We start from the raw sequence: 15,734 nt of genomic DNA, 5'->3' as shown, positions 1-15,734 counted from the left end.
CTAGAAGCTTTTGGTTGGTTAAGCATTTGGTTGGTTAAGCATTCAGGCTTATGAGCAGCAGTTCAGCTGAGAGCCATTGGGATGAAGACACAGAAGCTTCCAGTCTGAGGAAACAAGACCAGCTGAGGAACTGGTGAGGTGAGATGGCTGTGGCTTGTTCTGTCTCTCTGATCTACCAGAATTGACCCCAATAACTGGCCTCGGGTTTGATTTTATTAATAAGAACTTTTAAGATTCATGCTACATCTGGCGCCCAACGTTCATGTTACTAATTCATGAAAAAGCTGTTTGCCTGTGGCCTTGTGAGCCCCAGCTCAGGCCCACGTTACACTCAGCCAGTTGTGGTGGCACACACCGGTAGGATTTGCTGAAGGAGACAGAGGCAGTAGGATCCCGAGTTTGAGCCGGCCTAGGAAGCTTGGGAGAAGCTTTGGCCTGGAATGAGCCACAAACAGTGGTGGGACCAAGGAAGCAGTGGTTACTGCTCCACGTTGCCAGCTCCTTCTCATCATGTTGGTGACTTCGGTGATGCTGCTACCTGGGACGAAGGGTTTACTGCTGCTGGTTCAGAGAAGAATTGCCAGGACCATCGTGTTACAAGAAAGCATCGGCAAAGGTCAGTTTGGAAAAGTTTGGCAAGACAAATGGAGGGGAGAAATTGCTGTGAAGATTTTCTGTTCTAGGGAAGAATGTTCATGGTTCTGAGAGACAGACATTTATCAGACTATGATTGCTCCAAACCACAGAGGAGGCAAAAAAAAAGTCTGCAGAAAACCATGACCATGCCTAACAGTGACTTTGAAATCTTCAAAAAGATGACAGGATCCTACAACGATGATTCCACATGGACTATGATAAAGCCATTAAGCGGATTAACACAATGGAAAAATCGACTTTGGACTACAAACTGGTCAGAACAATTTCAAGAGGACTAGTTGAGATGATCCAGTCTGACAGACTACTCAAACAAGGACTTGAAACAAGCCCTGAACTTTCCTATTATGCAGAGACTGGACAAACGATACAGGACTTGATAATTAACCCCAAAATTTTCTTTTCAAGATTCCCTAGAGATATCTTCACCCCTAGAAAGCAAAAAGAAAAAGAGAATATAGATATGAGATAGATCATCGAATCTACTCTGAGAAAAAAGATAAAGAAATAATAGAATAAATAGGTAGATCACTGAATCTACACTGAAGAAAAAGGGGAAGATATAAAAATGACAAAAGGTAGACTAATGAGTCTATTATGAAAAGAAAAAAGAGAAAATATGGATATGATAAGATAAAAAGGGAGATTATGGAATCTACTTTTAAAAAGGAACTACTTGTTTTAAATAAGATAAATAATGAAAATTTTTTGGTCTGAGTTTATCAGATGTTACTGGACTGGACATTGTTAATATATATAATGGAGTTTTTTGTCTGGATCTGTCAAATGTTAATGGACTAGACATTGTTAATGTAATCTTGACTGTATATTGCATATACTTATTGAAGATAGTTTTTCTTGTATTAGTTATAAGCTTTTTTAATTTTAGACAAAAAGAGAGGAAATGTGGTGGTATTGTGTTCCCCAAAATATTGTGTATTCTAATAAATTTATCTGGGTTCAGAGAACAGACAGCCACTAGATACAAAGGCTAGAAAATGGTGGCACTCACACCTTTAATCCTAGCATTCCTAGCTGAGAGCCATTGGGATGAAGACACAGAAGCTTCCAGTCTGAGGAAACAAGACCAGCTGAGGAACTGGTGAGGTGAGATAGCTATGGCTTGTTCTGTCTCTCTGATCTACCAGCATTGATTTTATTAATAAGAACTTTTAAGATTCATGCTACACCAAAGTCCTTCGTTTTATGTTTTCTTTACTGCTTCTATTTCCATTTTAATGTCTTGAAGAGATTCTTTCACCTGCCTTTTTACTATTAGCTTTTTTGGCATTATTTATGAGATTTATTTATTTTTTCCTATGTTTTATTTTAGCCCACAGCTTCAGAACAAATCTTCCTCTTACACAAGGCAAGACTGGATCTAGGGACCCAGAGTAAGACACTACTCACTGCCAGCTAAGATACCCTAAAGATGACCCAACAGCTCCCAACTGCACACTCTCCCCTGAGCTCCAAATTCCAGACCACAACTTTGTCAGATAATTTTTACTATACTAGAGACCACACTATACTAGGAATCCCAGAGACCAAGCAGTTCCCAAACACCTCAGTCAGGTAATTGTTAAATGCCAAGTACCTAAAGTAAACATTCTGTCTTTGTACAAACAGAATGTCATCTTGTACAAAGAAAGCTTTAATTTGCAGAAACAGAAAAAGAATTATTAAATTTATATAATACCAGGCAATGACAAAAATGATCGCTAAGTAGACTTTAACATTTGCAAATTCAATTTTGATATCTCGTTATCTTTTTTTTTCCAGAGCTGAGGACTGAACCCAAGGCTTGAGCTTCCTAGGCAAGCGCTCTACCACAGAGCTAAATCCCCAAACCCGATATCTAGTTATCTTAATCACAGAAATTTTAAACTTTTAAACACATAGTTAGCCATCAATGTGACATTAGCCATCCCAATGTATTAAGAGATACTTATGGGAACATGGGTGACACGAAATTTGGTGCACTCCCAAAAGCCAATGTCAGTGTGGGTGAAGATAAAGGAAACCTGCATCCCTGCATATTGTGTAGCTTGGTTAACTGGAGGGTCTTCTCAGCTTTTGTTATTACTCATATGAAATTAGGGAGGACCCTTGTGAATTCCGTATGTTTCAGAATCTTTCTGAGCCTTTTGAAGTTTAGTTTAGTTCTGGTGACTTAATTATTTCTCTTCCAAAAGGCAATGTTTCAATTCTGAGGAACTAACTTTTCAACAGGAATGTAATTGAAAAAGAAGAGAATGATGTGTTTATTCAACCACACCTTAGAAAATGTTTCAATAATGGCGATGTATACATTGAAATATTAAAGAAATATGAGGCTGGTTCTGGTGAGAGAAGACATGACAAACAGCATTTGGGGTGCACAGTACAGCAAATGGTAAAACCCAATGTTAACTGTAGGCTTTCAGAATGATAACTCTAAGAGCAGAGTTAGAAAGACAAGATTGGGTTACTGAGTATGAATATGATATATATGAAATTTTTTGAAACCCATTATGTTGTATAACATGATTACATATTAGTAACATACACAAATAAAGAGGTGAGCCTCTTGTTGATCTGCAATTGTGAGATACTCAACATGGTTACAGCTTCAAGTACGTCAAGAACTTACAGCCAGTCAGGTTGTAGAGGTCTGCCAGAGAGAAATTAAATAGAGACCCATGAACTAAGGAAAAGAGTTTGATTTCTGTTGAGTAGGTTGCAAGGACCATAACCTTTGTAAGTAAAGGAAAGCCACTTTCAGAATCATATTACAATGATGAAGCATGGTCCCTAAGTTACAGACCTCTGTCTTCACATTCCAGCTCTTTTTACACTGCATCTATTGTTCTTTACTGGAGAAAGGGCTGTGGTCTTCCTCAGAACTTTCTTTGAGAACTCATGGGATGAACATCTTTCATCTCAGTTTAACATTTCCTGACTTCCATGTATAAACTGGGATCTGTGGAAAATTCCTTGGGAATCTGGGAATCGGGAGTGGTCAATTTTTGTTTGAAGATCATCTGATCAAATTTTAAGTATGTCACCTCCTGCACTTCCTCTCTTTCAGGATTCTAGAAAGAGGTAAACATTAAGTGATATTGTGTACACATAATCTTGCACAGAATAAAGGTATATTAGACTGTATGGAAGAGAGAAGACTCAGGAGGACCTACCTGTCTGTTCAGTGTTGCTCTCACTTCAGAGCCTTGATCCATGATGGCTACATTTTAGAAGACAGAATTAATCAAACCCATGTAATAAAGTACTTCTGCACTCTCATTTCAAATGCAAGGTAATAGTGAGAGATATGGAAAAACCCAAGGTTGCTCACCCACTGCAAATTAGAACTAGATTTTCTACAATGCTGTACCCTAGAAATTCTTTCTTCAGCAAATACTCTCTGCCCTCTTCCTCCTTTCCTCCCTCCCTCCTTCTGTTCCTCCTTCTCTCCCTGCCTCCCAATCTGTCTCTGTCTCTCTGTCTCTGTCTCTCTGTCTCTGTCTCTCTCTGTCTCTCTCTCTCTGTCTGTCTCTCTCTCTCTCTCCCTCATTCTCTCTCTTGTTAAACCTTCTCCTTGATATTAGTGCATGCTTTGGATGCGAAGATGCATTGAGGAATTATTCAGTAGTCTGAAAACTGTGTGGATGAGCAGGGGCTGTGGATTTTCTCTAGAAAGCTCTGTCTTAGTTTCCTTGTCTTGGTCAAAGTATTTTCTTATAAATTAAGAAAACATGCCTCTACTTCTCTGGTCTTGTTTTCTCACACTACTCAGATGACACTCACTGGCTTGTTCCTGAGACTTACTCTTTTTGGCAGAGCAGCAAGGATAAAGGAGGATGATGAGGAAGGCAAGGATCATGGTCACTGACAGTCCAATCAGAATATGCAGGTTCCTGAGGTTATCTGGAGGAAGATGTGAACCCAATAAGAGGTATATCTCAGTATCCTCATTTTGACAGATTACATAGTATTTATCGATTAATAGATAACTGATAAAATATTGCTTTAGGACAAGAGTCTTGATGGAGAACCCACTAATAATATCTGCTCAATGGAAACAGTATTAAATGCACTTCTAATTAAATATTATTATACCCAGATATGACTATATTTCTCAATTCTCGTCAGAGGAATCTATATTTGGGTTAGATGGTGATTAATACAGATACCCACAACTGGGCAAGTTGTGGATATGAAGAGACTATAGAATTATGGCACTAAATGAGATGTTTACATCTCGAATCGTTCTCCAAATGTTTAGCATCATTGTGAAAGATATGGAGGAAGAGATTGCAAAAAGAGGCTATGGATAACTATAAGAAATCTGTCTCCTGTACACTGAGGGCAGGTGAAAAATGAACTTCACAGGAGGTTGAGATAGCATGCCTAAGAATGGCGCAAGTTCAAGCATGACCAAATCCCTGCATGGAGAGTGGAGGTGGACATGATGTCCCATCCCTAGTCAAGGGTCTATGGGCTATTGGTGACTGTTGGGAGAATGAGTGTCAGTTTCAGGAGTGTTGTTACTAGTAAATTGACTATGCTCCAGCAGAAGTCCACTCATACAGGAATATATTGGTGTCATGCAAGTGGCAGAAAACTGCAGGACACTAGGTTCAAATCATATGTTCAGTAGCTCAATCTGAGATTGAGATCAGTGTTCATTAGCTCTGCTTTGCTTCTGTAATACTCTGAACTAAACATTTAATTCTCTTTGGGGAAAAAAGTGAAGTCAAGTCCAATCTGTCAGAAGTAGTATTTTTATATAAAATCTTCCCTTTTGCTAACTTGTTTCCTTCTTCAGGCCCCATCACCTATCCAGGAAAAACAGAGCTAGAATGAGCACTTCATTGAACCTGGAAAGGGAGTAAAATTTACTCTTCTTTTCACTCACCAAGATCTCAGGTACAGAAATTAGAGATGAATAGTCCATATATTTCCCATGCTGTTCCTAAACAACTTCTAATTTTGAAGAGTTCAAGAATCATAGAGGGGAGATGATGATGATAAGACAGAGTAAGGAAGGAGCGGAGACAAAATAAGCCAAAAAGCTTTGGGTCTCTAAGTTTTCACAATAGAGAAGAGGAATCAATTACTCACTGGTTGTGAAGTCTGCTTCTGTGCAAGAAGTGCAGTTTCTTGTTGAGTTAACTAGAGAAGGGGACAGGAGAGGGAGAAAGTTCATCAGAGGCTGTCTGCCTTCCCCTTAAGGAAAGTTTTTTAAATTTGGACAGTGACCACCACCCACTCCACCTCTTAGTCCTGAGCCTGTAGAGTTATAGGATGGCATTTAGTAGTTTGCTTCTAGGTGTTGGCTCTCTCATCTGATTTCAAGTTTTGATGATTCATAGAAATGCTGTGGGAAGATGTACGTGAGCAAGAGTTCAGGAGGGCTGCTCCATCTCTGCTCTGCCCAAACTGATATAAACCTCATCCCTAATGAGTCTGGCCAGACCCATTTATATATCTGCCTCTATATATAGACATCCCAGTGTGGAGGCAAAGTCATATAAGGAGTTTTGAGGAGACTCCCTCTCTGTTATTTTGTATTCTGTTTTCAAGTCCCAAATTCCATGTTTTTTTTTTTTTACAAAAAGTTTTCAGTTGAAATGTAATTCTTTCTGTTCCCCTCCCTTTCCTCTCTTCAGTCCCTTCCAGCAACACTTCCTCCAAGCTATCTCTTATCCCCACACCAATCTTAAATTGATAGCCTCTTTTTCATTGAGAATTATTGTTACATATATGGCTAAACCTATGCATATTCACACATATATGTACACATGTCATATATACACATACATATATGCATACATGTACATATATACACATCACATATGCATACACACATATATAAATGTAACATACACACACATATATATGTTTAATTCCACACACGTGACATTAGCACTCACAGCAGTGCTTTGGAGCTCCCAATGCTACTTTCTCTCTATCATCGATTGGAGGATTCTGAGACATGGCTTCAGTTTTTCATCAGTCACAAGATATAAAGTATATATGAAGTTCTCTTACCTGTGACAGGAAGGTACAAGGGGTCACTTGGAGTTGACCACAGATGGGAAGAGTTCCTGAAAGAGCCATAGCATCTATAGTTCCCTGCCTGGACCACAGGACCAAGATGGAAGCTGGCCTGGAATGTCCCACTGTGGTTCTGCACTGAAGGCAGCCCATGTAGCTTGGGTACCCCTGTCCTGGACAAATGGAACATGTCAAACTGAAGGTCAGAGAAACAGGTCAAGGTCATGTTTTCTCCTGACATCACCACAGGACCCATCAGGGCTGACAGAAAAGGTTTCTTGTATAAACCTGAGAGAAAAGAGGCAGAGATAGTTAGTTACCAGTGTTCATTCACTCCTCAGTGTTTCCTCTGCCTGCATCTATTTCTTTGATCTCTCTCTGCCTCTTAGCATCTCCCCCTCTCTATGTCTCCATTTCTCCTCTCCTCTCTTTCTCTCTCTCTTCTATTTCTATGTTCATTGTTGAGAATAGTATATGTCCTACTGAAATAATGAACACGTGCTGTAGAGTCAGGAAAGAGCCGTGTAAAATAAAAATGTCTGAAAATTGGCAACAACAAGTTTTCAAATGTTACATATTAAACATTCTCAGATATTTCTATGTCAACCATTCAACAATGAAGTGAAACAACACGACATAAAAATTCATTTCTGGTGTGTTTGGTAAAGAATGGTGAGTGTACAGGGCTAGAGAAATCACTTATCCATTAAGAGTGTGTTCTGAACTTGCAGAGGACCCAACTTCAGTTCCCAGTGCTCACAGCAGGGAGGCTCACAACTGCCTGTGACTCCAGCTCCAGGGGATCCAACCAATGCCCTCTTCTGCCCTTACAAGCACCAGAACTCCCATGCACAGATTCACCCACCATTTAATCAGTGTGTGCTCTCATACTATGCTAAAGCAGACTCCCCTTTTACAATTGCCTTTTGCCTTTTACCAAGGACCATAGCTTGGTTTGTGTATCAGAGTATTTGTGGCCTCAGAAAATACCCTTTGTTTATATTTGTGGAATAACTTGAGTAATATTGGCATCTACTCTTTGAAATTCTGGTAGAATTCTGCACTAAATCTAGGTCTTTTTGCTGGGGAGATATTTTATTGACTGCTTTGATTTCACTTAAATTGATTATCTAATCTTCATTTAATCTTTATCCTGTATAAGTTTTGTGCATAGAGATAATTGTCCATTTCTTCTAGATTTTTCCAATTTGGTACAGAACAGGTTTTTAAAGTATGTCCTTATGATTCCTTTGATTTTCTTTTGTCTATTTTTTTATGTCCCATGTTTGTGTCTTATTTCTTAATTTAGATATTCTTCCTATGGTTTAGTTAAGTTGGATAAGGTTTTGTGAATGTTATTGATTTTTCCCGATGACTAAAATTGTTTTATTATTTCTTAGTATTTATTTTGTTTGTATTGCATTTAATTCAACCATGAATTTGAATATTTCTTGCCCTCTACTCCTGCTGGTTGTGATTTCTTCTTTTTGTTCTAGAGATTTCTGGTGTTGCTGTTAACTTCCTTGTATTATACCTCTCCAACATTTTATTTATGTACTTAATGATCTGACAATAAGTTTGGGTATATCAATTATGTATGTCACTGTGACCTGTAGTCATGTTTGTATCTATCTTTCTAGCACCTATTTTTATCTATCATCTATGAATCTATTATTTATCTATCTATCATGTATCTAGTCATCATTGTATTTTTTCTATGTATGTATATATGTATGTATGTATGTATCAATGTATGTATCTATCTATCTATCATCTATCATCTATCTTTATCTATCTATCTATCTATCTCTATCTATCTATCTATCTATCTATCTATCTATCTATCTATCTCTTAATATCTATCTATTGTCTGTCTACGGACATATATACCTATTAACTATCCATCATCTTTTATCTCTTCTCTTCATTCTATCAATCAGATGATCTGTCAGTCAATGATTTATGTATTTGTGATTTATTAATCTATCTTTCAATCATGTATTTTTGCACATCTTTATTCTACCCATTATCTATTTACCTCTGCTTGTCATTCTGTCTGCCTATTATATTCTTTTAAATAGCTGTAAATATCATATGTTTTTCTGTATATTCACAACATATTTTTCTTTTCAAAGTAAGCACAGTCTTGAGGATTTCCATGGAGTTTTCAGTCCCTCAGTCTCCTCTCAAGAATTTTCATTAATCATGCAACCAAGATAGTATTCCATGGGTTGAAGAGAGGCAACCAAGCTTCACAGTCCCAGACACAATTACAGTCACCTTAGCAGAATGCTAAGGAGATTAGACTATCCTTGCCTGCCGCTAAAATAAGTTAGTATTCCTGTTAAGAGATAGTCTAGCCTTTGTGGGAGTCCTTTCTTCCTTGATAACTCGTTTTCATTAAGGACTCACTGGGACACAGGAATGTGTTTTTTTTGTGGTTTCAAATGCTGATATAGCTGGAGCCCAGTTAGCTTCCTGTTTGTGTGCATTCAAAACCACAGGTACTTCTGAGGCAGTAGGACCCACAGGAGGTGTGAGATCTCAGTTACTGACCACACTTTTTTAAATTCATTACTTCAAATGCAAAATAATCAGTTCTTTTTTGAAGTACTTAGTTGGTCTTGTGGGGAATTGCAGAAGAAACAAAGAATCCTTCTGTTTATATTTCCAGCATGAAAGGAGGATTTCCCTAAAAATTTCTAATGTTGCTCAAATTACTGTCTCTTTTTTTCCTTATATTTAGCCTAGGTTATACCAGAATTCAGTCATGGAGCAGATGCTAGCCTCAAACTTGAGTTAATTCTCTTCAATTCTGCCCAATTCTAGGAATATAGATGCTCATTCTAACACTTGTCTGTAAACATTTTATCTTTATTTTTATTTTTAAAGGAGAAAAGGTTTGTTTCACTTACAGTTCCATCACTGTGGGTGAATCACAGGGACTGTCACTTGAGAGACAGTTGGTCAATTTGGACCCACAATTAAAAATCAGATCAAGGAGTATTTACTTATACTGAACTGTTTACTTCAATCTTAAATATTTAATGACTACCTACTTAGGAAATGATGTCACTCTCTAAATGTTGGGCAGGTCCTTCACACCAATTAAACTAAACAGGAAAATGCCCCCCCAGACATGCCCATATGCAAACTCTCTGTGATTTATACATCTCTTAGACTCTAGAAATTATTCTGTATTCTGGTAAGTTGATATTTTAAATTAAATTCACACTAGCAGATATACCAAGATAATACTCCCATTTACAATTGCCTAAAATATTTAGAAACATGTGCTACACCTCTCTTGAGAATATTCCTGAAGGAACTTATCATCAGCACACCATGGATATGGTTGCACATTCATGTCTGTTGATCCACTAGGTAATCCTGACTGCTGTGAGTTCATTTGCAGTATTGCCTTGTCATGTTAAGAGACCAGACACTCACTGTACTCCTTCCCATCTTCTAGCTCTTAAGCTCATTTCAAAGTCTTCTTTTATGATGGTCCCTGAAGCTGGAGGGGTCGTTGTAGATGTCCTAAGATTGCTGTTTGTCTCTATATAGTGTTTTAGAACTCTTTGGCTGATGTGTCTGAGAAATGTTTTAATTTTTCTTGGAAGACTTTAGATCACCACCACTCCTACTCCTGTTGGTTTCCTTTCTACTTCCAGTTGGTTCTCTCTTCTGCTTTCCTGTTACATGCACTTCTTACCCACCATCCTTTATTCTCCACCCCTTTTATTTTCCTCTTGTTCTCTGTCACATCTGTCACTACAAGTCTCATGGTTCATTGTAAGAAACGTCAATAGTTCTCTCTTTCTGTCTCTATATCTCTCTCTTTCAAACACCCTCACAGACACACAAACACACACAGAATATAACATATATGTGTAAATATGCCATATAGAAACCCTATACTTTGTTAGCTAACCTAAAAATGAATAAAAATTACAAACATAGATATAATTTTTAATTTTTATTCCACATAATGAAATATGTGGTATTTATCTTTCTGAAACTTGCTCTTATAACAAGCTATAATTTCCAGTTGCATCCATTTTCTTGTAAACTTTCTATTTAAGTTTTCACTATGAATACATGTTGTGGAAACAAAATTTTCGTGCCCATAGTCACTAGGGAAACCAGGAATGTTAACCATGCATGCATGTCTTTTAAAAAAAACAGATGTATAGCCTGAATTTTTCCTGGATATATGGGAATTAAATGTGATTAATACCTTGGTGATCTGTGTTGTCTGAAGGTACAGATCCTATCAATGTCCTACAAGCAGGTCCAGAAGCAGCTAATAGTCTATATGATCACTCTTTTCTCTGGATGACCAGGCCCAATCAAGCTCCCAAAATGAGGACTGCAGAAACTCAATAGTCTTTGTGTCCCTTACATTATCTGCACAGCAAGGTACTCCCTCAGGCTCCAAGAACCAGGACCAGAGTTGGCTAATAGTTCAAATGACCGCTAAGCTATTTATGTGATAGAGAACACACAAGAGTCTACCCAAGGCCCTTAACCCAACACAGGTAGCCTATCTCTACAGTCTATCTTTTGGAACAAACCATGTTCTGACATTAGATGCCATTATACTTCCTTTTGCACTAGGGATTGTATTATATCAGGATTTTCCCCTCAAAGTGTACTGTGTTTGAATATACTTAAAACAAACTGCTTGGTGTCAGACTTCAGAAGTTTGTACCAGCGGGAACAACTAAGTCATGCTGAAATGTGTTTCCTTTTTGCCTTTCAAGTTTAATTTCTTTGCCACCCATAACATTTGCAAGGATCCCCACAGCTGACAGCCAGTGTGAAGGGCTAACTCCTCAGTGAAGGGTAAAATACTTTTCTAGTGTAGGGCAAATCCTATAATGCTATGAACATAGTTGAGCATGTATCCCTGTGGTATGATTGAGTATTCCTTGGATATATGTCCAAGAATGGTATAGCTGGGTTTTGAGGAAGGTTGATTGCCAATTTCTGAGAAAACACCACACTGATTTCAAAAGTAGCTGTACAAGTTTGCACTCCAACCATCAGTGGAGGAGTGTTCCCTTTTTTCCACATTCTTTCCAACATAAGCGGTTCCGTGCTTTTGATTTTAGCCATGCTAAACAGGTTTAAAATGGTATCTCAGAGTTGTTTTAATTTTCTTCTCCCCGATGACTAAGGATGCTGAGCAATTATTTAATTGTCTTTAGGCCATTTGAAATTCTTCCTTTGAGCATTCTCTGTGTGTAGCTCTATAGCCCATTTCTTAATTGGATTGTTTGGTATTTTGAAGCCCAGTTTCTTGAATTCTTTATATATTTTGGAGATCAGCCTAATGTCAGATGTGGAGTTGTGAAGATCTTTTCCCATTCTGTAGGCTGTCCTTTTGTCTTGTTTACTGTGTCCTCTGCCTTACAGAAGCTTCTCAGTTTCAGGAGGTCTCATTTATTGTTTCTCTCAGTGTCTGTGTTACTGGTGTTATATTTAGGAAGTAGTCTCCTGTGCCAATGCGTTCATGACTACCTCCTACTTTCTCTTCTATTAGGTTCAGTGTAAATGGTTTTATATTGAGGTCTTTGATCCAAATGGACTTGAGTTTTGTGCATGGCAATAGATATGAATCTATTTGCCATCTTCTACATGTTGACATCCATTTAGGCCACAACCATTTGTTGAAGATGCTTTCTATTTTAGTTTGTCCACTTTTGACTTCTTTGTCAAAAATCAGGTGTTCATAAGTGTGTGGGTAAATGTCAAGGTCTTCAATTCAAATCCATTGTTCCATATGTTGGTTTTTATGCCAATACCAAGCTGTTTTTATTACTATAGCTCTATAGTAGAGCTTGAGGTCAGGGATGCTGATGCTACCAGAAGTGGCTTTGTTGTACTGGATTCTTGCAGCTATTCTGAGTTTTCTGTTTTTCCTAATGAATTTGAGTATTGTTCTTTCCAGTTCTGTGAAGAATTGTGTTGGAATTTTGATGGGGATTGCATTGAATATGTAGATTGCTTTTGGCAAGATTGCCATTTTTACTATGTTCATCCTACCTATCCATGAGCATGGGAGATCTTTCCATTTTGTGGTATCTTCTTTGATTTCTTTCTTCAGAGACTTAATGTGCTTGTCATACAGGTTTTTCACTTGCTTAATCAGAATTACCCAAAGGTGTTTTATATTATTTGTGGCTATTGTAAAGGGTGATGTTTCTCTGATTTCTTTTTCAGCCCATTTATCATTTGTATATAGGAGGTCTACTGAGTTTTTGAGTTAATCATGTATCCTGCCAAATTACTAAATGTGTTTATCAGCTGTAGGAGTTCCCTGGTAGAATTTTGGGGGTCACTTATGTATACTATCATGTCATCTGCAAATAGTGTCCACTTGACTTCTTCCTTTCCAATTTCTATCCCTTTTATCTCCTTTTGGTTTCTCATTGCTCTAGCTAGGACTTCAAGTACTATGTTAAATAACTGGGAAGAGTGGAGAGCCTTGTCTTATTTCTGGTTTTTAGTGGAATTGCATTGAGTTTCTCACCATTTAATTTGAGGTTGGCTGTTGGCTTGCTATAAATTGTCTTTATTATATTTAGGTATGTTCCTTGTATTCTTGATCTCTGTAAGACCTTTATCATGAAGAGGTGTTGGATTTTGTCCAAGACCTTTCTACCATCTAAGAAAATGATTATGTGGTTTTTGTCTTTCACTTTGTTTATATGGTGTATTATATTGACAGATTTTCATATGTTGAACCATTTTTATATCTCTGGAGAAGCCTACTTGATCATGGTGGATAATTTTTTGATGTGTTCTTGGATTTGTTTTGCCAATATTTTATTTAATATTTTTGCATCAATGTTCAAGAGGGAGATTGGTGTGTAATTCTCTTTCTTTGTTGCATCCTTGTGTGGCTTGGGAATCAGAGTAACTGTAGGCCTATAAAAGGAGTTTGGTAACATTCCTTGTTTCTATTGTTTGGTACAATTTGAAGAGTGTTAATATTAACTCTTCTTTGAAAACCTGGTCAAATTCTGTGTTGAAACTGTCAACTGCTGGGCTTTTTCTTTTTTTTGGTAGGGAGACTTTTAATGACTCTTTCTAATTCCTTGGGGGTTATTGGTCTATTTATATTGTTTGTCTGGTCTTGATTTAACTTTGGTATGTAGTACCTGTCCAGAAAATTGTCCATTTCTTTTAGATTTTCCAATTTTGTGGAGTACAGGTGGTTGAAATATCACCTGTTGATTCTTTGGGTTTCCTCATTGTCTGTTGTTATGTATCCCTTTGCATTTCTGATTTTATTACTTTGGATGTTTTCTTTGTCTTTTGGTTAGTTTGGATAAGAGCTTGTCTATCTTGTTGATTTTCTCAAAGAACCAACTCTTCGTTTCATTGATTCTTTGTTTTGTTATCTTTGTTTCTATTTTATTGATTTCAGCTCTTAATTTGATTTTTTTCTTGTATCTATTCCTCCTCGGTGACTTTGCTTCTTTTTGTTGTAGAGTTTTTAGCTGTGCTGTTAAGTCACTAGTGTGAGATTTCTCCAACTTCTTTATGTGGGCCTTTAGTGCTATGAATTTTCATCTTAGCACTGCTTTCATAGTGTCTCATAAGTTTGGGTATGTAGTATATTCATTATCATTGTATTCTAGGAATTCTTTAATTTGAATTCCTTCCTTCCTTCCTTCCTTCCTTCCTTCCTTCCTTCCTTCCTTCCTTCCTTCCTTCCTTCCTTCCTTCCTTTCTTTCTTTCTTTCTTTCTTTCTTTCTTTCTTTCTTTCTTTCTTTCTTCTTTGACCAGTTGGTGATTCAGCTGAGCATTGTTCAGTTTCCATAAGATCATAGGCTTTCTGTAATTTTTGTTGTTGTTGAAATCTAACTTTAAGCCATTGTTGTTCGAAAAATACATGAGGTGATTCCAATATTTTTGTATCTGCTGAGATTTGCCTTGTGATTGAGTATGTATTCGATTATAGAGAAGGTTCTATGTAGTGCTGAGAAGAAGGTATATACTTTTTGTTAGGGTGGAATATTCTGTATATATATATATATATATATATATATATATATATATATATGCATTTGAGTCATAACATCTGTTAAGTCCCTTATTTATCTGTCAAGTTTTGATCTGGCAGATCTGTTTAGTGTTGAGAATTGAGTGTTGAAGTCTCCCACTAATAATGTGTAGGCTTTGATATGTGATTAAGCTTTAGCAATGTTTCTTTTACATGTGTAGGTGCCCTTGTATTTGGGGCATAAATGTTCAGAATTGAAACTTCATCTTGGTGGATTTTTCCTGTGATGAATATGTAATGTCCTTCTCTAGCTCTTTTGATTGATTTCAGTTTGAAGTCTATTTTGTTAGATATTAGGATAGTTATACCAGCTTGCTTCTTAAGTACATTTGATTGGAAAGTCTTTTCCCAGTCTTTTACTCTGAGGTAGTATCTGTCTTTGCAGTTGAGCTGTGTTTCTTGTATTCAGCAGAAGGATGGGTCATGATTTCTTATCCATACTTTTATCCTCTGTCTTTTTATAGGTGAATTAAGTCCATTGACATTAAGAGATATTAATGACCAGTGATTGTTAGTTTTTTTTAACGTTTGGTGGTAGTTTGTGTTTATTTCCCTTCTTTGGGATTTACTGCTGTGGGGTTATCTATTGCCTGTGTTTTCATGGATGTATCTGCCTTCTTTATGTTGGAATTTTCCTAATCATATTTTCTTTATGGCTGGATTTGTGGATAGGTATTGTTTAAATCTCGTTTTGTCTTGGAATGTCTTATTTACTCTGTCTATGGTGATTGAAAATTTTGCTGAGTATATTAGTCTAGGCTGGCATCCATGGTCTCTTAGTGACTGCATTACATCTGTCCAAGAACTTCTGGCTTTCAATGTCTCCATGGAGAAGTTGGGTGTTATTCTGATGTGTATAACTTTATATCACTTGGCCTTTTTCTTTTGCTGCACTTAATATTCTTTCTTTATTCTGTAGGTTTAGTGGTTTAATTATTATGTGGCAAGGGGAATTTTTGGGGG

At 37.2% G+C, this 15,734-nt stretch overlaps 1 protein-coding gene across 1 annotated transcript; it reads right to left on the bottom strand.

Moving 5' to 3' along the window:
• Nucleotides 1-2,524: 2,524 nt before the first annotated feature.
• LOC119087304 (killer cell immunoglobulin-like receptor 3DL1) lies at nt 2,525-6,981 on the bottom strand. Its single transcript, XM_037202165.1, has 5 exons — nt 6,688-6,981; nt 5,758-5,808; nt 4,462-4,560; nt 3,831-3,877; nt 2,525-3,728 (listed from the first exon to the last, which is right to left on the bottom strand). Exons 1-5 carry the CDS (start codon nt 6,947-6,949, stop codon nt 3,582-3,584), a joined length of 606 nt encoding a protein of 201 aa, XP_037058060.1. The 5' UTR covers nt 6,950-6,981; the 3' UTR covers nt 2,525-3,581.
• Between the last annotated feature and the right edge of the window lie 8,753 nt (nt 6,982-15,734).

Source organism: Peromyscus leucopus, chromosome 1, assembly GCF_004664715.2.
Source record: "Peromyscus leucopus breed LL Stock chromosome 1, UCI_PerLeu_2.1, whole genome shotgun sequence".
Classification (NCBI taxonomy): domain Eukaryota; kingdom Metazoa; phylum Chordata; class Mammalia; order Rodentia; family Cricetidae; genus Peromyscus; species Peromyscus leucopus.
Note: the sequence above shows the minus strand (reverse complement) of the source record. Positions and strands in the feature narration are given on the sequence as shown.